The sequence below is a fragment of the Cervus canadensis genome, chromosome 13 (assembly GCF_019320065.1).
Source record: "Cervus canadensis isolate Bull #8, Minnesota chromosome 13, ASM1932006v1, whole genome shotgun sequence".
NCBI lineage: Eukaryota > Metazoa > Chordata > Mammalia > Artiodactyla > Cervidae > Cervus > Cervus canadensis.
Window position 1 is genome coordinate 44,206,438 of NC_057398.1, and position 26,721 is coordinate 44,233,158.

At 37.5% G+C, this 26,721-nt stretch overlaps 1 protein-coding gene across 3 annotated transcripts in view; it reads left to right on the forward strand.

Moving 5' to 3' along the window:
- EXO1 (exonuclease 1) overlaps positions 1–26,721 on the forward strand; it is a 37,569-nt gene continuing 10,848 nt past the window's right edge. For 2 of the 3 annotated variants that reach the window (XM_043485766.1, XM_043485768.1), the window contains exons 1-12: positions 1–129; positions 519–713; positions 2,094–2,267; positions 3,395–3,514; positions 5,261–5,384; positions 6,329–6,466; positions 7,375–7,587; positions 9,050–9,237; positions 9,966–10,062; positions 16,354–16,579; positions 18,476–18,722; positions 25,024–25,582. In XM_043485766.1, the coding sequence (XP_043341701.1) occupies positions 2,107–2,267; positions 3,395–3,514; positions 5,261–5,384; positions 6,329–6,466; positions 7,375–7,587; positions 9,050–9,237; positions 9,966–10,062; positions 16,354–16,579; positions 18,476–18,722; positions 25,024–25,582 (2,073 nt within the window). In that variant the 5' untranslated portion in view covers positions 1–129; positions 519–713; positions 2,094–2,106. Of the gene's footprint in view, positions 130–518; positions 714–930; positions 1,056–2,093; positions 2,268–3,394; positions 3,515–5,260; positions 5,385–6,328; positions 6,467–7,374; positions 7,588–9,049; positions 9,238–9,965; positions 10,063–16,353; positions 16,580–18,475; positions 18,723–25,023; positions 25,583–26,721 lie in introns of those variants that run through there. The other variant, XM_043485767.1, reaches the window with a different exon arrangement.

Consider the following 26,721-nt stretch of genomic DNA (forward strand, 5'->3'; position numbering starts at 1 on the left):
GAGCTGACGTCACTTCTTCTGGGCGGAGTCTCGGGCCATCCCGCGCAAATTGAAAAGTCGGGCCCTCGGTGCTGCGCTGCGTCCCTGCTCCTAGCTTTTGGCGCTGCCGGCTGGCGCGCGGCGGCCCAGGTGAGTGAGGGCCGTGGCCTTGGGCTTCTGAGTCCGCACCCAGCTGCCATCGGACGGACGGGAGAGGAGGGACCTCCCCGGGAAGCCAGTGGAGCCGGCTGTGCAGAGCACGCGGTGGATCCAGGCTGGTCCCCGCCCCTGCCCTTGGGATCTCCGGTCTTAGCGGCTGAAGAGGAGGATCTGGCACGTTACTAGACCCTGCAGCGGCCCTGGGGGACGGTGCGGGGCTGTATGGGCCAGGGGAGCGCGCTCAGCCAGACCAGGGCTGCGGTTTGGCTGACAGAGGGAGGGAGGGTCCTTTCGTTTTCCTGCGGAAGCTACCAGGGCAGTTTTACCTGCAACCTCCCACCTTGCAAATGCTTGACAACTATATTCTCCACGTTGTGCAGGCCAAAGGAACGTGTCTTCTGGAAAGGGCGTGTGGGCCCCCCTTCCAGTTCGTGAGAAAGGGGATGGAGCCATGACGTTGTGCTGTCAGTACTACCAGATGCCGCGGGCGGTCCCCTGAGGACGCTTTGTGCCTAAAACCCCTGACCCCCTCCATTGTTTCATTGTGCTAAAGAGGAAACGTTTAGGAGAAACTTGTAAGTTTCACGAAATGTATATATTTGTCGGGCTGCTTCCCTGGTAGCTCAGTGGTAAAGAATCCGCCTTGGGGATTCCCAGGTGGCGCTAGTGGTAAAGAACCCGCCTGTGCAGGAGACAAGAGATGAGAGTTCGATCCCTGGGTGGGGAAGATCCCCTGGAGGAGGAAATGGCCACCTACTCCAGTATTCTTGCCTGGAGATCCCATCGACAGAGGAGCCTGGCGGCCTACAGCTCATTGGGTCGCAAAAGTGTCGGACACAACTTGGCGACTAAACACCAGCATATACTATGTGAATTTTCCTCAAAGAAAGAAAACTCTTTTTAGGAACCTCTGAGAGGTAGGAGACTAATTGTTTTTCGTAAACTGTGGTGTGAGGACCTCCTGCATCCAAATGACCTGCTTTGTTTAAAATTCAGAATTCCCACCTCACTCGAGGACTAGTGAATCATAGTCCCTAGGAGTGGAATTTAGACTGTAGGAAGAACTGAAATTTGACAACTGCTGTACTAGACTATCAGAACTTTGATACGGGGTATCAACAGCGTGAGTCTGTCTTCTGATCTTGTACATTCTTCTTTTCCTCCCAGGCTTAATACCTCTTTGAAGAGATTTATTTTAGGAAATGCTAAGCAACTGCTCAATTTTTGTCATGGGGGTTGGGGAGGGGACATTAGTTGCTTGGGAAAGGACTGGCAGCTGCAGGTTTCTGTATAGAAAGGAGGCTTGGGGCTGCAACTTGGATGGAAGAGGGTGGAAAGCTAAAACATTTTTCTCAAAATTAATTGGACAGCAGGAGCAATTTCTCCTTATTTGGGGATAGTTTTCAGCAAGTCTGATGGAGTTGCCCCGGGGCACCACCACTGCTTATTAACAGAATGTTCATTGCTTGGAATAAAGCATTCTGATGGTGGTAAATTTCAGTCCTAAAAAAGTACAACTTTAGTTCTAGGATTGTTTGTTTTATTTTTCAATTGAAATGTCCTATGAAGTATTTTGCATGTTACTTCATATAATGTCTGTGCAGATGCAGGTAATATCATAGCATACATAGTTTTATAGATGTTAACAATGCCTTTTTGGAGAGAAGACAGACTCATACTTTTTTAGTACCTTCTGCCTGCTTTGTTCAGTGTTAAGGGCTTAGATTAAACACTAAGGACCTATCAAGTGGCATTAGATTAGGGTACTAGACTATGGAGATTGTTTGACAGAGAGGGGCCCACTTGAAATATTAAACAGCAGTGATTCTCAAATATCTGAACAATAACAGTTGCTATATCAGTTTCCAAGCTCTTTTCATTTTTCCAAAACTTTGGGGTAAATATATTTTGCTTTAAATTTTGCTGTTTTCCCTTTCTCTTTTTATATCATGTAGTTAACTTGGCACTATGGGGATACATGGATTGCTGCAATTTATCAAAGAAGCTTCTGAACCTGTACACATAAGGAAGTATAAAGGGCAGGTGGTAGCTGTGGATACATATTGCTGGCTTCACAAAGGAGCTGTTGCTTGTGCAGAAAAGCTAGCCAAAGGTGAACCTACTGATAAGTAAGTTTGGATCTTATATTAATTATTTGCCAGTTAAGAATGAGACTTACAATGCCTTTTTTTCAGAAAGGAGTCATTTTTATTCAATGCAAGGGTTATTAAGAAGTGAGAATATATGCTTTAGAATATTGCCAAGGAACATTTCCTTCTTTGATGTAGGTCTAGTTTCCATTCTTTCTAATAAGCCAGAGTATTAGGACACTAATGGACAAAGGCCAAAGACTCTCTTCTTTTTTCTATTATCTAAGATAAAACTTTTTAACAATATTCTAAAAATCCATGGCGATTTCAGAATTCTACTTTACTGGGTACAGGCAACACATTTGCTAAGACCTGTTAGCAAAACAAGGCAGTTGTTTCTAAGGGACATGGTGTTCTCATTCCCTTTTACTTCACTTGGGGCCAAAAATAGTGGCCCTCCTGATATCCATTCGTAACTGTGCCTTCATTTGAGGCAGGACGAATCCCTTGTGACCCTGGAATGAATCTACACATAGTATTTTTAATTGTCTTGCCAGAAAATCTAAATGCAATACATAATTCTTGTTTGCATCCTGCACTGGGGGAAAAACTATAGCAGTGCTGTGCTTCAGTCAACTTATATGAGCTTGCTATACACCATCTTCTCCCAGTTCAGCATTTAATGAGCCTACATTGGTAGTTTATCCACCACTGTAGAATATTCATGTCAAGGAAATTGACAAATGCTACAAATCAGGTACCCCTTTCCCTAGAACTGGTTGTTACACATTTATCAGGTCACCATGATTATAACCTTACTGAGACAATTGGATAAATTTTAATATAGACTGTATATTAGATAGTATTATATTACTATTAAGTTTCTTGGGTATAATAATGGTGTTGTTGGAGAAATCATGTATTCTACTATTCCTTTAACTTTTTAATAGATTTGAAATTTCTCAAAGCAAAAGAAAACAGGGGTGAGGGGTGGGGAGATAAAAAGACTAGATTTAGAATAATACAATGTCAGAACTGAAGAAATGTAAAAGTCTTTAACTTGAGGAAAACAAATAGCCCATAGCCCATTAGGATCCAAGGCAGGATTTGAATCCAAGTCTAAATTAGAGTTTATCTTTCTTAATTATTTTTCTTCATTTTCGTAGGTATGTAGGATTTTGTATGAAATTTGTAAATATGTTACTATCTCATGGGATCAAGCCTATCCTGGTATTTGATGGATGTACTTTACCTTCTAAAAAGGAAGTGGAAAAGTCTAGAAGAGAGTAAGTGATACCTTAATGTAATTATTTAAGGTCTGACATTGTGGTCTCTATGATACAAATTTTTGTTTTAGTTTGTTGAGGCTTGTTTTAAACTTGTACCTAAATGGATTTCCTTAAATGTTCCATGCATGCTGGAAAGGAATGTGTATTCCTCAATTATTGAGTGGATAGTTTTATGTCTGTCCAGTAAATCAAGCTTATTGGTTGTAGTGTTCAAATCTTCCATATCCTTACTGGTTTTTTGAAATTTTTTTAATGTGTGTCTACTTAATCCTACTTAATGATCTTCCCTGGTAGCTCAGCTGGCAAACAATCTAACTGCAATGCAGGAGACCCCAGTATGATTCCTGGGTCAGGAAGATCCCCTGGAAAAGAGATGGGCTACCCACTCCAGTATTCTTGGGCTTCCCTGGTGACTCAGAGAGTAAAGAATCTGCCTGCAGTGCAGGAGACCTGGGATCGATCCCTGGGTTGGGAAGATCCTCTGGAGAAGGGAACAGCTACCCACTCCAGTATTCTGGCCTGGAGAATTCCATAAACAGAGGAGCCTTACTGGCTACAGTCCATGGAGTCGCAAAGAGTCCGACACAACTGAGCAAATTTCACTTTACTTAATCCATCAATTACTAAGAAAAGTATGATAAAATTTCACTATAATAGTGGAATTGTCAGTTCCCTTGTAGTTCTGTCCATTTTTCTTCCTGCTTTGTTTTGAAACTATTTTATTCGTGGCATTCAGGTTTAGAATTTGCTATTTTTTGGCATATTAGAACAGTATGCACTGACTTTTTAAATTTCTGTGCTTTTTTGCTATGTCTGATGTTAATATAGTCATAACAATTTTCTTTTGTATGTTTCTAATTTCTTTTTCTGTTGACTCTTACTATGACATTTGTTTTAAGTTTGTCTTTTATAAAGAACACATCACTCATTTTTTTTTTATCGATTCCATCAGTCTTTGTCATTTTTAAAACTGTAGTTTTATTCTTTTTGATCTTGTAGTTTATTCTTTTGATCTTAATTACTAACATATACCTCCTACCTTGTTTGATTTCTGGGTTGATTGTTTTTTCCACTCTTATTATCGTCCCTTATTTCTAGTTGAAGTGATGTACTCTATTTCTATTCTTTTAGTAGTTTTAATTGAAATTGTATCTTTCATTTTTAAGTCAACAGAATCTAGTACAGAATCTTTTTACAATAGACCTTATAAAGGATTTCTGTATTTTCTTTTAAGAATTTCTGCATTTTAGTGAAGCGCCTGTTCTACGACTTTCATCTATTTTTGTTTTTATCCTCTGTTGGTTTTTAGGAGTCATTATGCTCTATAAGAGATACCACTGAGCTTAGTTAAAGGTAGTGTGAATCAGCCCCAAATAGAAGTAAACCTCACTGAGTGGGGTTGATAAAGTTGTACCCTTTATAATAGAAAGTTAGTTTTAATGGTATAAAAGCCTTGACTTACATTTTCTTAACGTGTCTTCATTACTTCACTTTCTTTTGACATGAAGCAGTGCTGTGAGAAAGTTTGATGATTAGCTTATGCGTATGGGCACTGTAAATCCGTGCTCTTTTTGTCTAGAAGCCCAAAAGATCTGGGTTAGCATAGTCAAGGAACAGGTGTGCACTTTCATATGAGTCAAGCATTTTTTATTCCGGGAAAAATTCTTGAATACAATTCAAGGGTATAATATTGTAATTTTTTGAGTCCTCTTCTCACTTTTTTTTTTTTTTTTAATCTTGCAGAAGACGACAAGCCAATCTCCTTAAGGGAAAGCAGCTTCTTCGTGAAGGGAAGGTCTCAGAAGCCAGAGAATGTTTCACACGTTCTATCAATATCACACATACTATGGCCCACAGCGTAATTAAAGTGAGCTGAATAAGAAGCTAAAGTAACATTACAGGGTTCATTTAGGCTAATGGGAGAGCAAGGAAGTGAAGGAGGAAGATTATTCTAGGTCTAACCTTTACGAAAGCTGGTTGTCAGAGGAAGGAAGAGAAGAGTATCTGTAGGTAGAAGAGAGGAGTACAGCAATTTCCAAAGAAGAAATCCTGAGGAACAAACAGCTCAGCTCTCACTTTCTAGATGAGTCACTTACATAGGTAAATGTTTTCTGCCAAGATGGAAGGAATAAATTCCTGGAGGTTCAATCCCACCCCACTCATAATCTTCAGCACTTACTCTTGAGTGTCTGTCAGAGATTTGCTGAAGTCAACTGGCCAACTCAGGACATTTGCAGCAGATCAGTTCCACTTGACCTTCTTTCCTTATTACCTATTACCATAAATCTTAGTGTCAGCACACCCACAGTTACAGCCCACACTTCACCCTTTTCAGGTCTGTGTTCAGACTATTTGGTAAACAGATGGGAAGATAGATAGTTATAGAGGCTGTTCGTTTCATCAGTCCAGTGGCAGGCGTGTGTTCTGTGGTGAGAGATTGTGGGGAAATGAGCGACTCGTGTTCTTTAGAGCACAGTCATTCTTAACATGGTAGATTTCTATAATTTGAAAAATTGAGTTTGCAGCTTGTATCCCCCCAAATGTACAGCAATATTTCCTTTTCCCTAATTCATACATTGATTTTTTTAAAATAGATTTATTAGCAGCTATATGATTCAATATATAGGACTGTATATAGTTCAATATTTAGGACTAAAAGTAGAAACCTGTACTTCAAAGGAAATGACTTCCAAAAATAATACTAGCATGTATTCAGTACATGTTGAGGCTGGTGATAAATGGGTTTGATACAGGAAGTTGTTCAGTGGTTTCCAGATGCTGTTCTTGAGACTAACTAATCCTTTCTCACAGGCTGCTCGGTCTCAGGGAGTAGATTGTCTTGTGGCCCCATATGAAGCGGATGCGCAGCTGGCCTATCTTAACAAGGCTGGCATTGTACAAGCTGTAATCACGGAGGACTCTGATCTCCTTGCCTTTGGCTGTAAAAAGGTACCTAACATAAATAAAGGAGCTGAAGTTTTGTTTATCTTATTTAATACCTGCAACTAATATCTACTTATGGTGTTAATAATTATTTTATTTAAAAAGGGAAGAAAGGTTTTGCTGCTTGACATTTGTATAATCTGAATGATTTTTCAGATTAAGCCCTTAAAGTTAGAGGATTTTGTTGTTTTCTCTAAATTCTGTAGTGGAATGTAGCCTTATTTTTTTAATAATGATTACTTATATGCTTTATATTTCTCAATTAGATTAGGTAAATAAGCTAACTTATCTACTAATGAGGTGCTTTGCAGTTTTTTAGAATTATGTATAAAACAATGGAAAATTTTATTATGATAATAAGATACAAAACTATATAGGGTGATCTCATTTTTGTTAATATCTATGTTATTTATATTATCTATTTCACAAATGATGAGTGGGATCTGTGAAAATGTTGATGCTGGGTAATAGTGATAGATCAGACATTTGGGGCAATTTCTGTTTTCTTCCTGGATTTCTGTTTTCCACATTTTCTACAAGTGACATGTATTACTTTAAGACTAAGCGAAGGGTTACTTTAATATGTAAAAGTGGAAGGTGAGGAGAAGATGCTTTTTGTAAGAATTGCTCTTTGACACGATAACCCTCTAGTGCAGGTAGGAAGTAGGTGCAGAAAGGGCCTTCTTTATACCAGAGGCAAAATGATTGAGTAGTGGCATATGACATTGTCCAGCCATGGCCTATGTTTCAATTTAACTTATTTGCAAATTTCACAATGATTACCTGGCCTACGTATCTGTCTGCTCACTTATGATAAAGAACAGGAAAGATTTCTTAGAAATGCTACAGTGGATTAGATGATGAAAAATAAAAATGACTCTTACAGGTGTTCACAGTTTCCCTTCCTCTTGAAGGTTATTTTAAAAATGGACCAGTTTGGAAATGGACTAGAAGTTGATCAGGCTCGTCTGGGAATGTGCAAACAGCTTGGGGATGTGTTCACAGAAGAGAAGTTCCGTTATATGTGCATTCTTTCAGGCTGTGACTATCTTTCATCACTGCGTGGGATTGGATTAGCCAAGGCCTGCAAACTACTAAGACTAGCCAACAATCCAGATATTTTAAAGGTAAGAGTGATTTACCAACTGTTGTGTTCAGTTTCTAAGCAATTCTTAAATAATAGATGAATCAGTCAGAATATGGATCTTAAATATTCTATTATATCTATAACCAATATTGTGTCATTGAAAGGAGAAATGATTAAAACTCTACAACTTTGCTTTTGGCAGCAGATGAATCCTGTTTTCAGCAGTTGACAAAAAATTAGTAGTAGTTTTTTGAAAATGAAGACTAATATAAAGAAACTTCAGGATAAGATATTATAGGGTAGAATTCATGTTAAAATGCACAATTTTTTGATTTCTGCCCTATTATTCTGTGGTAACGGTTCTCAAAGTTTTTGGTCTCACAGGATCCCTTTACACTCTTAAAAACTCTTTGTGACAATTATTTTTGTTTATATGGGTTGTAGCTACTGAAATTTACTGAGTCAGAAATTGAAAGAGAAGAACTTTAATGTTTATTAATTCACTTAAAATTAACAATAATCAATGCATTGCATTGTAACATAGACATCATATTTTTATGAGAAGTAGTTGTCTTCTAAAGCAAATGAAAGTTATGAGCGGAATTGCATATTTATGTAAATCTCTTTAACATGGCTTAATAAAATACAGCCAGATTCTTACTTCATACAATTTGAGGTAGTGTCATGTATTTTCTAAAGAAACTGAGACCTCATTACATCACTGCTATATAAGTTCTCTGATGTCTTTTCCTTAAAAAATGAAGTAGATTATTCCCACCCTCACCATACCTTGAGTAGTTCTCGTAAGCCCCTAGAGTTTGCAGAGCAGAATTTCCAAGATTATATAATGTGAGTCCTCAGGGCTAAGGGTGGTGTACTGGAGTAGACAGATCTCAAGGTTGGGAGATGGTAGCAGATTTTGAAACAGAGCAACATTACTAACTAGCCTGTGACTTCAGGATCACTTCAGTTCTCTGGGTCTTCTCTTCTTCATCTCTTCCAGCTTTAATCATCCACGACTCGCTAATAGGAGTTAAAATGTTGACTTCTTTTTTGAAATATGATCTACAAATATTTGTGGTGTTTTTTTTTTTAATTCTCAGGTAATTGTGTGTTTTGTTTTTTGCTTTCTGGATGAAAGAGACTTTGAAGGTGAAGAACATATCTTTGAATTTTAAGTCATGACATGGTTGTGTTTACTGGTCGAGGTTTTTGATGTAGCTCTATGATGACTGAGACGGGTGGGTTGGGGTGAATGGGAGAAAGGTCCAGGAAGGAGGGAATATGTATTATGTATACGTGTGGCTGACTCACTTCATTGTACAGCAGAAATTAACACGACACTGTGAAGCAATTATACTACCCCCCCCAAAAGCAATTGATTTTCCTACCCCTCCTCATCCTTCTCTAATGTAAAGTGATGGGTCTTGGGAATAATACTTTCCCTATTCTTTATCTTTGGGTATTAAATAACTCATAAATATATTTATACTCATTACTAGGTCATCAGGAAAATTGGACATTATCTCAAGATGAATATAACAGTACCAGAAGATTACATCAAAGGATTTATTCGGGCCAACAATACCTTCCTCTATCAGCTTGTTTTTGATCCCATCAAAAGGAAGCTCATCCCTCTGAATGCCTATGAAGATGACATTGATCCCAAAACACTAAGCTACGCTGGGCAGTATCCTTTCTGAACCAGAATGGTGGAACTTTGCACTCCTTTCATGTCTTTGTGGTGGTGTTTTCAGCTAGACATTCAGTCAAAAGCTGGCAAATTGTTTTTGGCTTTCTTTTTTTTTTATAGTGAAATCTTTATTTTGTTAAATTTAATTATCATGCGAGTTAAAAATTTAGAGTAACTTTTTATTTATAAATCTGAAGCTCATCCATTATAACTTGCTAATTATTTAGATTGACTTGACAGATATATGTAGTCAGTCACTTAAGGTACATACTCCAAAGGTAGCACTGAGGAGAACCACTCATGGTGAGCAAGCTCAATTAATCAGGAAGAACACTGGTCATGTGAGTACGCCAGTTAAGGATGCTTTCTGCAGAGCCACTGGCCACGTACATACAGAGTGATGTGGAGCTGTGAGTCACCTGGGTAATGGCAGGGCTTTCCTCTCCATCTCCCTCAACAGGAAGTAAGTGATGCCTTAGGGCTTTGCTTCAGAAAATAGCCAACTCCTGCTGTAAACTATCATGTGGTTTCACTAAAGCCAAATGTGGAAAGGAAGTAAACTATCATGTGGTTTCCGTAAAGCCAAATGTGGAAAGGAAGTAGGGTCCATTGAAGTCATAAACCTGAAGGTTTTCTCTGACAACAGACCACACTTTTCTGTCTTAATATGGTATTGTTTGTTTGGCTGTTAATAAAATTTTTTTTCCTTAACCTTACCAACCTAGGTATGTTGATGATTCTATAGCTCTTCAAATAGCACTTGGGAATAAAGATATAAATACTCTCGAGCAGATCGATGACTACAATCCAGACACTGCCATGGTAACATATTAAAGACTTCTTTCTAAAAGCATATTTTGTTATTGCTTAGGAACTAAGACTAAAGGCAAATCTTCACTTAGTAAACATCTTTTAAACATTTCTATATCCAGGCACCATACAGAATGTTGATTGAAAACAACTCAATTCTAGAGACAATATATCTCTTAGAACCAATGGGTATATTGGTTAATTTTCTTAAAAGGTGACCACATAATATATTAAGACCTTTATACTTGAACATTTTTTTTGAATATACCAAGTGCTTAATCTCACTTTTTCTCATCTCACCCAATCTAACCTCTGGCATTTGGCATTGTTGAAGACTCAAATCTAGAAATACCTCGGGAGTAAAAACTTTTTTTTCTCTCATTCACAGTTTAGCAGTACTTACTGAGTACCTCTGCTGTATGTCATTCATCCCTTTCCTATTTTCTTTTTCCCAATAGTATGTCTATATATCTCTTGTGATGTATACTCCCATCATTCTCTCTTTTCTGTTCCTATTTCCATTGAGATTCTGTTCTCTCTTATGTTCAAATTTATTCCTTAATAAGTTCTTATGACTCTAATTGGAGAAGGAAATAGCAAACTATTCCAGTAGTTTTGTGTAGAGAATCCTGTGGACAGAGGAGCCTGACAGGCTACAGTCCATGGGGTCACAAGAATTGGACACGACTTAGCAACTAAACACCACCACCATGACTCTGATTATCTCATTTTATGCAGAGGACTTGCACATCTTTAACAGTCTCTAATCTGTGTACCAGCCACAACAATTCTAAATGTCTCCTGTGTCTACGTAAGTACTTTTTATAACCTTAAATCTGTCTACAATCAAAACAAACTCTATTTCTTATCAGTTTCCCTTTATTCTTTTCATCACTTATTGCATCATAAATTATGTCTCAATTGTTTATTTTCTGATTCCTTCCAATAGACTGTAATCTTCATAATGGCAAGATTTTGTGATATTCATTGCCATGTTTTATTTACAATTTTTTTGTAATGAATGCATGTCAGTTACATGATCTCTATTATTCTCTCAGACCAGAAAATTTGAAATTTAATTTTTTTTAACTGAAGTATTGTTAACTTACAATATTATATGATTGACCCTTGAATAATATGGCTTTGAACTGCACACATCCACTTATTCATGTATATTTCTCAACAGTAAATACTATACTACTACACCATCTATGGTTGGTTGATTCCACAGGTGATAGAGAACTATAAATATAGAGGGCCAACTATCAGGTATACTCAGCTTAACCCTCACATTGTTCAAGGGTCAACTGTATTAGTTTCAAGTCTATAATATAGTAATTTGACATTTTTGTAGATTATACTGCATACAAAGTTATTATAAAGTATTGACTATATTCACTGTGCTGTACATTACATCCATGTAACTTAATTATTTTATACCTAGTCTTTTGTACCTCTTAATCTCCTTCATCTATTTTGTTTCTTCCCAACCCCTGGCTTCTCTTTCATTGCTAAGTCCTCCTATTTATTTTTTGTCTTTCTCGTTAATAGTTACTTCTTTCTCATAGTTTCTAGTCTAATCCAGATCTTTACCTTTACTCCCCATTCAGTTCTTTACTAAGCATTTATTAAGTATTGTAACAAACATACTCCGGAGTGTTCTGGAATATAAAGAAAAACAGAGCATAATCCTTGCTTATAAAATACTCATTGTCTAAGGGAGAGACACATGGTTATATACATAGAAATATGGTATATCCCATAATAGAAATGTATTCTAGGCTCCATGGAAACAAAGGGGATGCACTTAACTCCACCGAAAAAGGGAATACCTTTTAATAATAATAATAACAGACACTTATTGAGCTGTTTTCTAAGTGCCATTCTAAGCACATTAAACATAGTAACTTATTTACTCTGTAACAAGCCTCTGAGGGCAGTACCATTATTTCCACTTTACAGATGAGGAAACAATTAGAGGGAGATTAGGTGACTTGCCAGGTCATACATTTTATCAATAGGGGAGCTCTGATTCCAAGCCAAGCCCTCTAGTGTCTCCTAATAGAGGAGCTAGTGTGTGTCCTGGATTTACGAAGATGAGTAGGGATTTTCAAAATGGGTGAGTGGTTCCAGGCGAAAGGAATAGCATGTATGGAAGAGGATAGCATGTTAAAAGTACTCAAAGTAGTTCGTTCTGGCTGGACCAAGAATGTCTCAGTTTACCAGCTAAATGAATCAGAGCACCTTGAGAAAGAAAATGAGATGAGCCTAAAGAACATGGCCACGGAGAAACTGGTGACAAGTTGAGCATTGAGAAGAATCGTTACTGTCAGCTGAAATAATGAGCTAAGCTTATTAAGAGCGCACAAATTTATAATGATACTAAAAAAGAACTTTATGTTCATCAGCTCAAATTATATAATCCTTATATTCAGGTTGCTGTTTCTCCTTTTCTGATTTCTCTGTTCTGTTTCTAGAACTTCTATCAGTTAGGTATTGTTTTTTCCTGGTCTTTAGATTCTGGAACTTTTCTATCTTATTCATGTCTTTGTCTTCTTTTCTTTCTGGGAGAAACTTTTTTTCAATTTTGTCTTTCAACTTTGTGCTGTCCAGTATGTAGCCACTGACCACAGGTGGTTATTTAAATTAACATTAAATTAAATTTTAGTTCTCCAGTTGCATTGGTCACTTTTCAAGTCCTTAGTGGCTACCATGTTGGACAGCATGGAACCTTTCTATCATTACAGAAAATTCTGATAAATATTTAGTTTTTGTTATCATTTTCATATCTAAGAACCTTTTCTTTAATTGTGCTTTTTTTTTAAAGACTTTGTTTCATTTCATGAATATACTCTCCTCTTTCCCACTCCTCTCAGAAATTTAATATTAAATTTCTCTTATACATTTTCTTCTCTGCATTATTTCTGTTAGCTTTGGATTTTTTTTTTTTCCCTATGATTTTGGCTTTTCTCTTTTATGGTGGAGACTTTTCTAACACCTAGCTTCTTGTCAGTTTGTTCCTATTTGGGAGAGGCACTGAGAAGCTTAAGAAGCTTTGTGTAAATGAGTGGGGCTTATAGTCTTGGGTTTTATTACTCTTGGTTGAACTGGTTAGCAACAAGCTGGCTTTGTTTTGTAATTTCTCAAACATCAGCATGTTTTCTTTGTACAGCTCTTTTTTCTAAAATGGGATCCTCCAATTTCTACTTAGCTAGGTAAACATTTTGAGAGCAAGATGGGGAAAATAAATTGGGGTGGACAAGGAAGGGGTGGGTTTCCCTAGTGGCTTCATCAGTAAAGAGTGCCTGCAATGTGGGAGACCTGGGTTTGATCCCTGCGTTGGGAAGATCTCAACCCAATGGCAGCCCACTCCAATATTCTTGCCTGGAGAATCCCATGGACAGAGGAGCCTGGTGGGTACAGTCCACGGGGTCACAGAAAGTCTGACATGACTGAGTGACTAACTTTCTTTTCTTTCTTTAGGAAGGGGTAGGGCTAATCCCACCATTCAATATTTAACCTTGCATTTGATCCCTGTCTTTAGACAAATGGATCTTCTCACCTTTTGAAGTTTTTATGTTACTGTTTGTGGGTTTCAAAGGTCTGGTTGCTCTGAAGGCATATGGGTATGAATTGACCATATTGGACAGATCGAAGATGAGGGCCCAGGAGCCATATAATCCTTTTCTCAGCCCTCCGCCTACTTGCGGCCTCCGTGGTACTTGGTTCAAGTCTTTCTCTAAGTTTCTGTATGTGGAATTGGCATCATTCTTTTCTGCAGACACATGAGTTTGATCTTTCTTAAGCTAGGTTCTTTATTTTTATCTTTTTATCGAGATACAGTTGATGTATAATGTATGTTTCAGGTGTACAGCATAGTGATTCACAATTTTTAAGGGTTATACTTTATACTTATAAAATATTGGCTATATTCCCTGTATTGTACAGTATATCCTTGTAGCTTTTTTACACCTAATAGTTTGTACCCTCTTAATCTCCTACCCCTATTTTACCCCTCCCTTCTTGGGCTAGGTTCTTTAAATTTTTCTGTCTATACCCTTGTCTTCACTGTGGTTTGGAAGTCACAGATATCTCCTAATTTTTCTGCAGATGGAGTTTGTATTTGTTTCTTATTGGTTTGGGCGTGATTTTTTTTCTTATTGAATTATTATTGACATATTAGTTTCAAGTGTAAACATAGTGATTCAATATTTATATACATTAATAAATTATCATGATCAGTCTAATTACCATCTTTCACCATATAGAGTTATTATAATTTTATTATTATTATTTGGCCATGCCAGCATGAGGGAGCTTGGTTTTCTGATCAGGGATCAAACCCATGCCTCCTGCATTGGAAGCACAGAGTCTTAACTACTGGACCATGAGGGAGGTTCCACGATATTATTGACTATACAGCCCTCCAGATCTGTGGGCATCTGCAGATTCAACCAACCACAGATCCAATTAGATTGAATTCTTGGATGTAGAACCCATGGATGTGGGGGGCTGACAGTACTATTCCATTTTATGTAAGGGAGTTGAACATCATGGATTTTGATATCTGAAAGGATCCTATAACCAATCTCCTGCAGCCACTAAGGGATGACTGTATTCCCTGTGCTGTACATTACAGCTGTGTGACTTATTTACCTTATAATTGTAAGTTTCTAGACTAAAGGGACTGAAAAGTCTTTATTCTGCTATCTTCTTTACACATTTGAATTACTGATACTAATATAATTTCGATAATGATTCTCAAGCTTTTCCTTTGTCTCAGAAACTCAAAAACAATTGGTTGAAAAAAAAAAAAAAAACAATTGGTTGTATTGAAAATGTTCAGATATCATTGGGAATGTTATGGATCACTAAGATGGCCATCCTTCATGAGACCAAATCCTTATCAGATCTTTTATTTCATGAGGACCTTTCTTTCAGAACCACTAATTATACATCAAGCTAACTATTATTATTTATCTAAAATGTTTTCTTCCCAATCAGATTTTCTACTCTCCTATTTCTCTCTTTTTTTTAATGAAACCATCAATGAGATCTAATGCCACGACCTATACTGCTTAAGCTGTTTTTATTATACCTTTTTTCTCAATGATTCTAAGTTAATTCTTGACTCTTGTTCATTCTTAAGATATATTATGAATAATGTCACCTTGTTTTTTATTTATTTTTATATTTAATCCTTTCTTTAAGTGAAAGATTAGATTCCAAATTCTAGTGGGACTTTTGTCACATGGAACTCACATCCTTAGTACCAGCATTTTTTATACCATTGTTAATTTTTCCCTTTGCCTCTTCTACTCTATTAGAGTATCATTGACATCCTTTTAGCAGATCATTGTCATCTAAAATATATTTATTGTGAATAACTTGTATTAGCATTAAAAATAATTATTTACCAATCTTTATTGTCAATAAGCTCTTTCTCAGAGAAAGTTTTATGCGTGATTCAGTGTAGACCAAAATAGCTTTCTGTTTAATACATAGGTATTGCTCACTAATACTTGCCTATTTAATACATAGATATTGTCCACTAAAGAAACTATTGTTTTGTAAATAAGATTGTTTCCATTTGAGCTCATCCAAGTTCTGAAGATAGGATAGTTGATTAAATATATAATTTTATGGTTTTAATTTTCAGATCCTATGTAAAGGATATGTCAGTAATTAGAGGCTTATTTGCTAGATGATTATTAAACTAAATATTGTATATTGAAATATTACTCAAATTTTAAAAGTACTTTTTTTCTGGTCATACTTCTTCAAGTGTAGTTTTATTTCTTGCACTGCTTATCTTAGGAAGATATATTTTTTATTTCTTAAAAACGATCTAACAAGTTTGCTTGACCCACATTAGGAGAAAAACAGATCTAGGAATACAAGACACAGTTAATGGAAAATAAAAGGACTATCAAAGGGGCTTCCCAGGCAGCTCAGTGGTAAAGAATTCACCTGTAATGCAGGAGACGTGGGTTTGATCCCTGGGTCAGGAAGATGCCCTGGAGAAGGAAATGGCAACCCACTGTAGTATTGTTGCCTGGGAAATCCCATGGACAGAGGAGCCTGTCAGGCTACAGTCCATGGGGTTGCAGAAGAGTCGGACATGACTTAGCAACTCAACAGCAAATAGGACTAGCAAAGTAGAAAGTGTTATTAGAGGATGGATATGTCATCAGAAGTTCAAAGGAGTAATTTATTTATCTGCTTGTAATTTATGTTGATACAGAGGGAAATGATTTAACCATTTTTCTTCTTTAAGTAACCTTTTTCTTTTTACTACTTTAGCCTACCCAATCAAGAAGTCATAGTTGGACTGACAAAGCATGTCAAAAATCATCTAATATCAATAGCATTTGGCATAGGAATTATTGCCCTAGACGTGAACTGGATATTGTTTCAGATACTACAAAGGTGAAGGAAAATCCAAGTACTGTGGGCATTAAACAAGTGATTAGTACTAAAGGGTTAAATCTTCCAAGGAAGTCATCCATTGTAAAAAGACCAAGAAGTGGTATGTATTTTGTTTTTGTGAAATACTGGTGAGAACTGGTCACGTTTTAGAAGTCTTTGTTAAATCTAAGGTCATTAAGATTTTTTTCCTGTTTCTTTTAGAAGTTTTATAGTTTTAGTTCTTACATTTAGGCCTTTGATCCATTTTGAATTAATTTTTTATATGGTGTGAGGTAAGGATCAAGGTTCACTTTTTTTTGTATATGGCAATTCAGTTGTTCTAACACCATTTGTTTAAAAGATTATCCTTTTTCCATTGAATTGTCTTGGCACATTTGTGAACAGTCAGTTGACCATATATATGTGCAGGTCTCTTTCTGGGCTCTATTATTCTGTACCATTGGTCTCATCCTACTTTATGCCAGAAAAACTGTCTTGATTACTGTACCTTTATAGTCAGTCTTGAAATCAGGTAATGTAAGTCCCTAGGTTTGTTCTTTTGAAAACTTGTTTTGACTTTTTTGTGTTCTTTGCATTTCCATGCAGATTTTAGAATCAACTTGTCAATTTCTTTAAAAAAAGAAAAAAAAAGAGTCTGCTAAGGTTTTGACTGGGACTTAGCTGAATCTATAGATTATTTTCCCAGGTGGTGCTAGTGGTAAAGAACCCACCTGCCAGTGCAGGAGACCTGAGACTCAGTTTCGATCCCTGGGGTGGGAAGATCCCCTGGGGAGACCATGGCAATCCGCTTCAGTATTCTTCCTTGGAGAATCCCTTGGACAGAGGTGCCTGGCGGGCTACAGTTCATAGGGTCACATCAGTCACAACTGAAGCGACTTGACACATGCATGGATTATTTTGTGGAGAATTGACATCTTAATGATATCAAGTTTTTGGACCCATTTCTTTAAGTCTTCTTTAGTTTAAGCCTTCAGAAATGCTTTGTAGTTTTTTTTAGTGTACAGGTCTTGCACATATGTTGTCAAATTTATCCCTGTATTTCAGATTTTTGATGCTGTTATAAATAATATTTTTAACTGCAATTTTTGGTTCATAGTTAGTATATAGAAATACACTTGATTTTTGTATATTAATCTTGTGTTTTCAAACTTACTAAAATCACATATTAGTTCTAGTGGAAATCTAGTGCCCTGTAGTAGAGACAGACCTCCTTTCAGACTAATAGTCACCAGTAGTCTGTCTGGCTATTCAACTCGCTGCAAATTCATGTAACTAATATATAATAACTTTTGCTCTGCATTGTCCACTATGATAATATGAGACACTGAAGTGTCTTGATCAATTCAGGATATACTAAATCTATGAATTTCTCCAAATAGATAGTCTAACAACCTTATCATAAAAAGAAAATGAGGTTAGCATAGTGTAACTTCTTGGTGAAGGCTTTCTGGGGATCCTACAATATTTTTTTTCATCTTCTGTAGAGGAAGAGGAAAAAATCCACCTGCAATGAGGGAGACCTGAATTCGATCCCTGGGTTGGGGAGATCCTCTGGAGAAGGGAACAGCTACCCACTCCAGTATTCTGGCCTGGAGAATTCCACGGACTATATAGTCCATGGGTTTGCAAAGAGTCAGACACGACTGAGTGGCTTTCACTTCACTTAATTTTTCTTTTTTTTTCTTTTTGCATTCAAAATTAGGCCCTTTTTTTTTTAGCATTCAAATAGTATAATGAGTGTGGAGCCTTGCAGAATTGATTGTATCCTGAAATTCATACAAATAATTGACATTAAATCATAGTTAACTTTGAAACAGTAAAACACAGCCAAGGGCATTTTTTAAAAAAAAAATCATTGTTTTCTTTTTTGATGCATAATCAAAAAAAAAAAAAAAGACTTCATCTTTAGGGCAATAGGACATAGGCTGTGAAACTGAGACCAAATCTCTAACTAGTCATGAAATAAAGATTTGCAAATAATCTTATTTTTATTTAGAAGAGCTGTCAGAAGATGATATGTTGGATCAATATTCTACTTCCTTTACAAAGAAGATCAAGAGAAATAGTTGTGAAGGTGATAAGTCATTGAACTCTCCTGAACTGTTTATGCCTGACCTCCTAGAAGGAACTACTGTTAAAAAAACCTTAAGCACACCACCTACAACAAGAAACAAATTTGCAACATTTTTACAGAAGAAAAATGAAGAAAGTGGTGCAGTTGTGGTTCCAGGCACCAGAAGCAGGTATTGTTACATCTATAGAATGTTGTGTGTCTATTAGATTATATACTCTGTTGGTGTTTATTTTAATTGTTATGAATAGCATTGAATCTAATGAGATAGGTGTAGGATTTGGCTTAATCCAGTTTATCATGTATTGCCTTGGTTCCACTTGGACTTCTATTACTTTTGTTATCTCCTGATACAGAGCTAAAATAAGAATTGTGGACCTTATTGCATTTTGCATTAGAATACCCTCTGTTACTTTGCAAGGGGGCAGGGAGGATCCATCTTCTTTTTTTCTATTTTTTTAGTTTGTTTAAGAGTTAAATATAATTTCACAACATACTTTTATAAATCTATTTAAATACAGATGACTGTGTAATTCTCATATTAATTGATAATCTGATATAATACTAGGTGCTGGGTTACAGAAATGAGAGACATGGATTTGCTCTTGAGAAATGAGTAGTTTTTCCTAGTTGGAAAAATAGGTCAGTAACAAAATTATTCCATACCGTGTGGTAAGTACAGTGACAAAATCATGCATGAGGTGTTTTGAGGGCATCTAATGCTGAGACAGTGATTGGAAAGGGTGAGAGGGAAGGGGCGCACGTAAGGTGCTCTTGCTGCTGCTGCTGCTGCTAAGGCGCTTCAGTCGTGTCCGACTCTGTGCGACCCCACAGACGGCAGCCCACCGGGCTCCCCCGTCCCTGGGATTCTCCAGGCAAGAACACTGGAGTGGGTTGCCACTTCCTTCTCCAATGCGTGAAAGTGAAGTCGCTCAGTCGTGTCCGACTCTTTGCGACCCCATGGACTGCAGCCTACCAGGCTCCTCCGTCCATGGGATTTTCCAGGCAAGAGGACTGGAGTGGGGTGCCATTGCCTTCTCCGAAGGTGCTCTTACCTAGGTTTAAATGATTTGTGGGTGAAGCAGATAAAGAATGGAGCCAGGTATTTTACCAGCAGACTCATGTACTTGGACAGAGGTATGGAGGTGAGCAGCAGTGTAGAGCATGGGGCAACTATTTGCTGTTGATCACTGTTATTTTTACTTCTGCCACAATGTAAATTGGAAAAAGAATGAAAAAGGAGCAGGAATGTAGATGATGAAGGAGGAGAAATAAGGAAGCCAGTTCATGAAAGGCTTGTGAGCCAACCTAAGGAACTTTGAGTCTTTAAGGGCGATAGGAAACATTTAGAAGGTTTTAATCAGGAGAGGGTTATGATTTGATTCCTGGTTTAGGTAGATCAATGGTGCCCAACCTTTTTGACACCAGGGATCAGTTTCTTGGAAGACAATTTTTCCATAAAGCGGATGAGGGGATGGTTTCAGGATGATTCAAGCACAACTGCATTTATTGTGCACTTTATTTCTACTATTATTACATTGTGATATATAATGAAGTAATTATACAATTCACCATAATGCAGAATGGGTGCATTCTTGGAGAGTGCACTCAGTGGGAGCCTTGAGCTTGTTTTCCTGCAACTAGATGGTCCCCCCCGGGGGTGGTGGGAGACAGTGACACATGAAGCGTGTTGCTTATGTCCAGTCTACTCCATAATCTTGTTTTGGTTGCTGTCACTGCTTCACAGAGTTAGGATGTTGGAAATGGAAGCCAACTTTTTAGTGTTTTTGTGGCAATCTCAGGCTATTCCGCCTTGACTTTAAACCAAAACGTATGGAGGTTTGAAGTTGTCTCAAACATACTTTTATGGCCACCATCATTTACGATCTCAAGCAGGTGATCCTCTTCTAGCATAGACAAAGTCTGTTCACCTGGCTTGTTCACAAATGGGTCGCAGATCCATTCCTTTCCAGTCTGGGGATCTTTTGTGGTAGGGGAGTAATGCTCAAACTCTTTTGAAAACTGAGACAGGTGATCACACATCCAGCTGGGAAAAAGAAGGCCCTGGCTCAGTCTCTTTCAAAATCTCTGCTAAATGTTTGAAATGTCAAAAATCCCAGTGTTCACTCGTCGCCCCCATAATTCCAGTCTCGCTTTGAATGCAGCCACTGTATCTGCTGACTTGAACACAGTTTTTCTCCCCTGAAGTGACAGACTGAGTTTGCTGAGCAGGTTGAATATGTCACACAAGCAAGTTTTGCAACCCCTTCTGTTTCTCTGAAATGTGCTATCAGTGGTGACTGTTTTTCTAAAAGAAATCTCTGGAGTGACTCTCGTAACTCAAAAACTCTAGCCAGTGACCTACCTTTAGAAAGCCACCTCACTTCTGTGTATGAGAGAAGACGTGTGTGCTCTGTGTCCATCTCCTCACAGAGTTGTGCAAATAGACTTGACTTAAAGGTGTATCCTTTAGTGTAATTATTTTCATCACATCCTGCAAAACATTAAGTTCAGGTGATACTTTTCAGCTAGCCAGCATTTCTCTATGGATGACACAGTACACAGACTTACATTCAGAAATGACCTCTTTGACCCATGTAGTGGGACCAGAAAGCTGTCCAGTCATGGTAGCCACTCTGTCTGTGCATATCTCAACGCAAAATGACCAGTTTTCCTGATATGTAATCAGTCAGAGACTTGAATAGTTTTGCAACTGTGGTGTTGATTGGCAACAGAAGTGCACATAACATATCCTCATGCACATCCTCCTAAAAAACAGAGCACTCAAAAATAAGCATTGTTGCCTTGTCAACATCGGTAGACTTGTCGACCTGGATTGCATACCACAGTGACTCATTAATCCTCTCCAACAATTATGCCCTAATATCCTCTGCTGTTTCCTCAGTTTGTCTAGTTATGGTGCTAGCCAAAAGAGGAACCCATGCCCCGTTTTGAGCTGCAGGCTCTCCTAAGAGTTCATGACAAATGTCCTTAGCAGGATCAACTCCTCACCCAGAGTAAAGGGCTTCTTAGCTTTAGCCATGCAGTCAGCCACTAAGAATGATGCTCTCAGTGTAGACACATTTAATGAAGTGGTGGCCTTCAAGAATTGCTTCTATTCTTCATGTTCACATTTTTTTTCTTTTGAAACTCCAGAGGCTGTCTTTTAATCCTGGGTGCTTGGTCTCCATGTGGCAAAGTAGTTTTGAAGGTTTCATGGCTTCTCTAGATAGCCAATCATCATATATTATACAAAGCAGGCTTGGAGAATGTGAATTGCATGTTTCAATGAACCCATAATTTAAGTAGGACTCTTGGTATTTTAAAAGCAGGTTTCTTTTTGTTGGCAGTCTTAGAGTATTCTGCTGTTTCATCATTGGGTCTTTCCCTCTTTTCAAAGAAGTTCTCCAGTACTGTTTGTTTTTTACTCATTTTCACTAGGGTTAGCTTGTGGGCTTACCACAACTGACTGAGACAAGTGTGCAGGGCGGAAAAAGGCAAAGAATCAGAGGTGGTAAAGAAAATAATGGGCAGGCCACACATGAACTAAAAATAAGCATTGGATTCTGACTTAAAGCCTGCTACCAGATGTACATGTACAACTGAAGTATATCAACTCACTTACCACTATAAAGCTTGCCACCAGATGCATCTTAATTGTCACTTGCCGTCACTGATAGGGTTTTGATATAAGTCTGCAAGCATGTGATTTATTATGATCTCTGTATATTTCTGCTTGTGATAATCTGTATTTGCAGCTGCTCCCCGAAGCTAGCATCACCACCTCAGTTCCACCTTAGATCATTAGGCATTAGATTCTCGTAAGGAGCACACAGCCTAAATTGCTCACATGCACAGTTCACGGTAGGGTTCTCGCTTCTATGAAAATCTAATGCCACCAGTGATCTGACAGGAGGCAGAGCTCAGGTGGTAATGTGAGCAATGCAGAGTTACTGTAAATACAGATGAAGCTTCACTTGCTCATCCTCCCTTCGCTTACCTCTTGCTTTGTGGCCTGGATCCAAACAGGCCACGGACCAGTATGAGTCCATGGTCCAGAGGTTGGAGACCCCTGAGGTGGACCACTCTGAAACACCCTGTGAAGAGTGGATTCTAGAGGGCCAATAGCTGTTGTCACAGTCGCTGCTAGTGAAGATAAGAATTTGAAGAGTCAATATTACTTAGGGGTTAGGAATTTGGACCCTGGGGTTAGACCACCTGGATTTTGAATCCTGTCGGGTTTACTCATGAGATGTTTGACTTGGGCAAATTAATTTCTGGGTGCTTCAGTTTCTTCAAGTATAGCAATCTTAGGATTACTGATAGAATTAAATTATTAACGTAAGTAAAGTGTATAAAATAGTGCCCAATAGATGATAGACATACAATGAATACCTCTGTTTCATTGACTTCAGATAGTGGTACCACAATTAGAAACAGGGATTAGTAACTTTAAGAAAAAGAAAATTTATCAGCTTCTGTATTTCTCCAAAAGACCTAGAATGTGATTTTTTTTTATTTTTCAAGTTTAATAAATTAGGTTTCAGCCAATTTTGCCTAACCATGATGATGGGAGATGGTCATGAAAGAATGAACCACTGGTAATCCCTAAGCTCCCTTTAGGGAATGTGTCAAACCCTTCTCCCATCAGATCTTCTCAAGGAAACATTCACAGTGCAGTGAAATGATCATTTTGATTCTTCCTTTGTTAAAGGAAGAGTTAACACCCTCATTAACGGTGTTTGTTAACAATGCAATAATGAAAACATGGCCGCAAAAATGGAAAATGGGTTTCTAGATGATATGTGTTGCTTTATACATTCTAGAAAGTTGACTTCTGTCATTTGGAGAAATTTTTGAAATTTGTGTTTTATCTTGACTGTTTCAAAACTAGCAGAAGTTATGTGAACCAGACAGCTGCCACAGGTGCCCAGTCACTAATATATATGCCAGTGGTCATTCCCACCCCATTCTTTTTAATGTAACATAACAGGAAGTGTATTAAATATGCAAAAGTTTGTCTCCAGTTGTCTGTCTTTTGAACGTCTGTTTTATCTATATTATATAGATACTTATCCTAGAATAATGCATATTTACTTTTTGAGATCTAGAAATATAATTAACAGTTAAGTTAACACCACAAGCTATTTGGAAAGAAGCTGCCATCAACTGGGAGGGGTTCTGGGTTTTAATTCTGTTCTTTGTTGTTGTTTGGTCACCCAGTCATGTCCGACTCTTTGTGACCCCATGGACTGCAGAATACCAGGCTTCCCTGTCCTTCACCATCTCCTGGAGTTTGCTCAGACTCACATCCATTGAGTTGGTGATGCCATCCAACCATCATCCTCTGTTCTTTAGCTGATTAATTTTACAACCTTGGACTCTGTTATTCTAACTTCTCTTACCTATGAAATAATACATAGAAAAATGTTTGGATGTCACAGAGGTTATTGTTTGCTGAAAAATGAACTATGTGATCAGAAAAAGGAGCTGATGTTTTCTGCTCAAAGAAAAACCAAATAAGACTTTTCCTTTCACATGCTGCTTCCTTTCTGCCTTATACCCACACACATGAGCTATGATTTGATGAAAAGGTAAGAGGATTTTTACTCTCAAGCATTTAGTAAATATTCAGCTTATCATTTTGGTTTTGAGCTAATGTTTATTAAGGAGGTACATTCTTTGTAAGTTTCATATTTAACTGATCATACGCTGTAGTATTTCCTTTTTAAACCTAAAAATGCTACTTGAATACATCCTTCCGAGTAATGATGCAATCTTTGTTTCATTTATATTGGAGTTTTTAAAATGGCTTTTTTAAAGCTACTACCCTGAGTAAGTAGTACCTCTTTAGTAATATTGAATTTAGTAATTGATTTGAAAGTCTTAACCTCAATATTTAAAATAGTATAGAAATATATAGGGTATATAAAAAGCTTGGTAGATTAGTATGCTACTACAAGTTCCCAGATGGTTTACTACTAGGAGTTAAGCTAAAATGAGAGGTAAATAGCTAATTTATTTTACTTGTATTTTAATTAGCTTATTTAATTTGTATTCAATTTACAAAATAAGAGACAGTAGTTATTAAGTATCCTTTCTGTTTCTTATTTCTTCATTTGTTCAAATATTTGAGTGTCATGCATGTCTGCTCAGTTGTGTCCTACTCTTTTTTGACCTCATGAACTGTAGCCGGTCAGGCTCCTCTGTCCATGGGATTTTCCAAGAGCGCTGGAGTGGGTTGCTCTTACCTGCTCCAGGATATCTTCCCGACCCAGGAATCAAACCCACAGCTCCTATGGCTCCTGCATTGGCAGATGGATCAGCCATGTGTAAAATCTATTTTGCCTTTATTTATGAAATTAATGTATTTATTTTTAAAAAGAAGCGACCATCTTTCCATTATAAATGTTGTCACCGTCGTGAGCAAACCCAAACATTTCTGCATTCTTTCCATTGTTTTTTTCTGTTAGGTTTTTTTCCAGTTCTCTGGATTCTGCTGACTGTATATCAAAGAAAGCAAGCAGCCAGCCTCTAGCTGAAACTGCTGTCACAGATAAAGAAACCAATGGAGGTGAACCAGATTGTCTAGAGGACAAGAAGTTGGTTGATACCAGTGTATCGCATAATTCCAGTGAGCAGATTCCAGATGATGTGACTGTGATGGCTGAAGAGTCTCAGTCTTTTAAGACCAGCACATTCACGAGGACCATCTCACCACCCACCTTGGGGACACTAAGAAGTTGTTTCAGTTGGTCTGGAAGTCTTGGAGATTTTTCAAGAACTCCGAGCCCCTCTCCAAGCACAGCATTGCAGCAGTTCCGTAGAAAGAGTGATCCTTCCACCTCTCTGCCTGAGAATACTGAGATGTCTGATGTAGCTCCGTTGAAGAGTGATGAGTCAAGTGATGAATCACATCCCTTACATGATGTGGGTTGGTCTTCACAGTCTCAGGAAAGCATGGACTTGTCACCACACAATTTAAATGCATCAAAACTTTCTCAGCCTTCTAGTAAGGATTCAGATTCAGAGGTAAGTCACATTCTGAAGCCTTTGTTTTCAAATTCATATATAAGAGACATAGGGTGTTAATCAGATAATTGAGGAAATTTTGCCTGTGTTACGGAGATAATTGGTTTTTTCACTCTCGACCTTACTGTGTAGAAAGTTCATGTTTTACTCATCTGAAGGGCTTCTCTGTATCTTTTCATATTTTAGACTCTTATACTTTTAATCTAGCTATATATCTTGAATCATCACTATGTGTTTCACACAGTGGAACACAAGTTGTGGAACACTTAAGACCTAAGTATCTCAAGTTGTGAAATACTTAAGACCTAAGAATGATAAGCTTATTGAAGTTATTATAAATTTAATATTTAAATCCTTAATATAGTCTTGAATTCAGACAATGTTTGAAACCTTATAACTAAATGATCCTATTAACGTGATGGTGTTTGTCTTAATACTTAAGAAATATATATATTTTCTACTCTTATTATTCTTGTTGAAAGTCCCCTTTATGACAAAACAAGATAGTAATGTACAGGGTTTTATGTTATTCTGTTTAAATTAATAAAAGCATCCTAGTCATTTTTTCTTATTCATAAAATAGCTTTATTCTTAAGTAAATAAAATCAAAGCTCCAAATAACTACTACTCGTAAGACCCAGTGATGTCATATTTTAAAATGACATGATGGCATAAGAGCATTCTTTAAATCTGAGTTATCTCAAATTTACTAATTTAACAGACTTCATTTTATGTTCACAGCTATGGTTACCAAGTTGTAAGAACAATTATAACCTTGGTAATATTTGACAGGATTTCGAGGTCTGATAATCCTGAATATTAAACGTCTAATAAACCAGTGTCCTTGTGTACCTGTGGTCTGTTGCTCACTTGTGTCCAACTCTTCTGAGTCCCCCTGGACTGTAACCCACCAGGCTCCTCTGTCCAGGGAATTTTCCAGGCAAAAATACTGGATCAGGTTGTGATTTCCTTCTCCAGGGGATCTTCCTGACCCAGAGATAAAACCCACATCTCTTTTTGTGTGTGTGTGTGTGTAATAAAGTTTTATTAAAGTATAAAGGAGATAGAGAAAGCTTCTGACATAGGCATCAGAAGGGGGCAAAAGAGTACCCCCTTTGCTAGTATTAGCAATGGAGTTA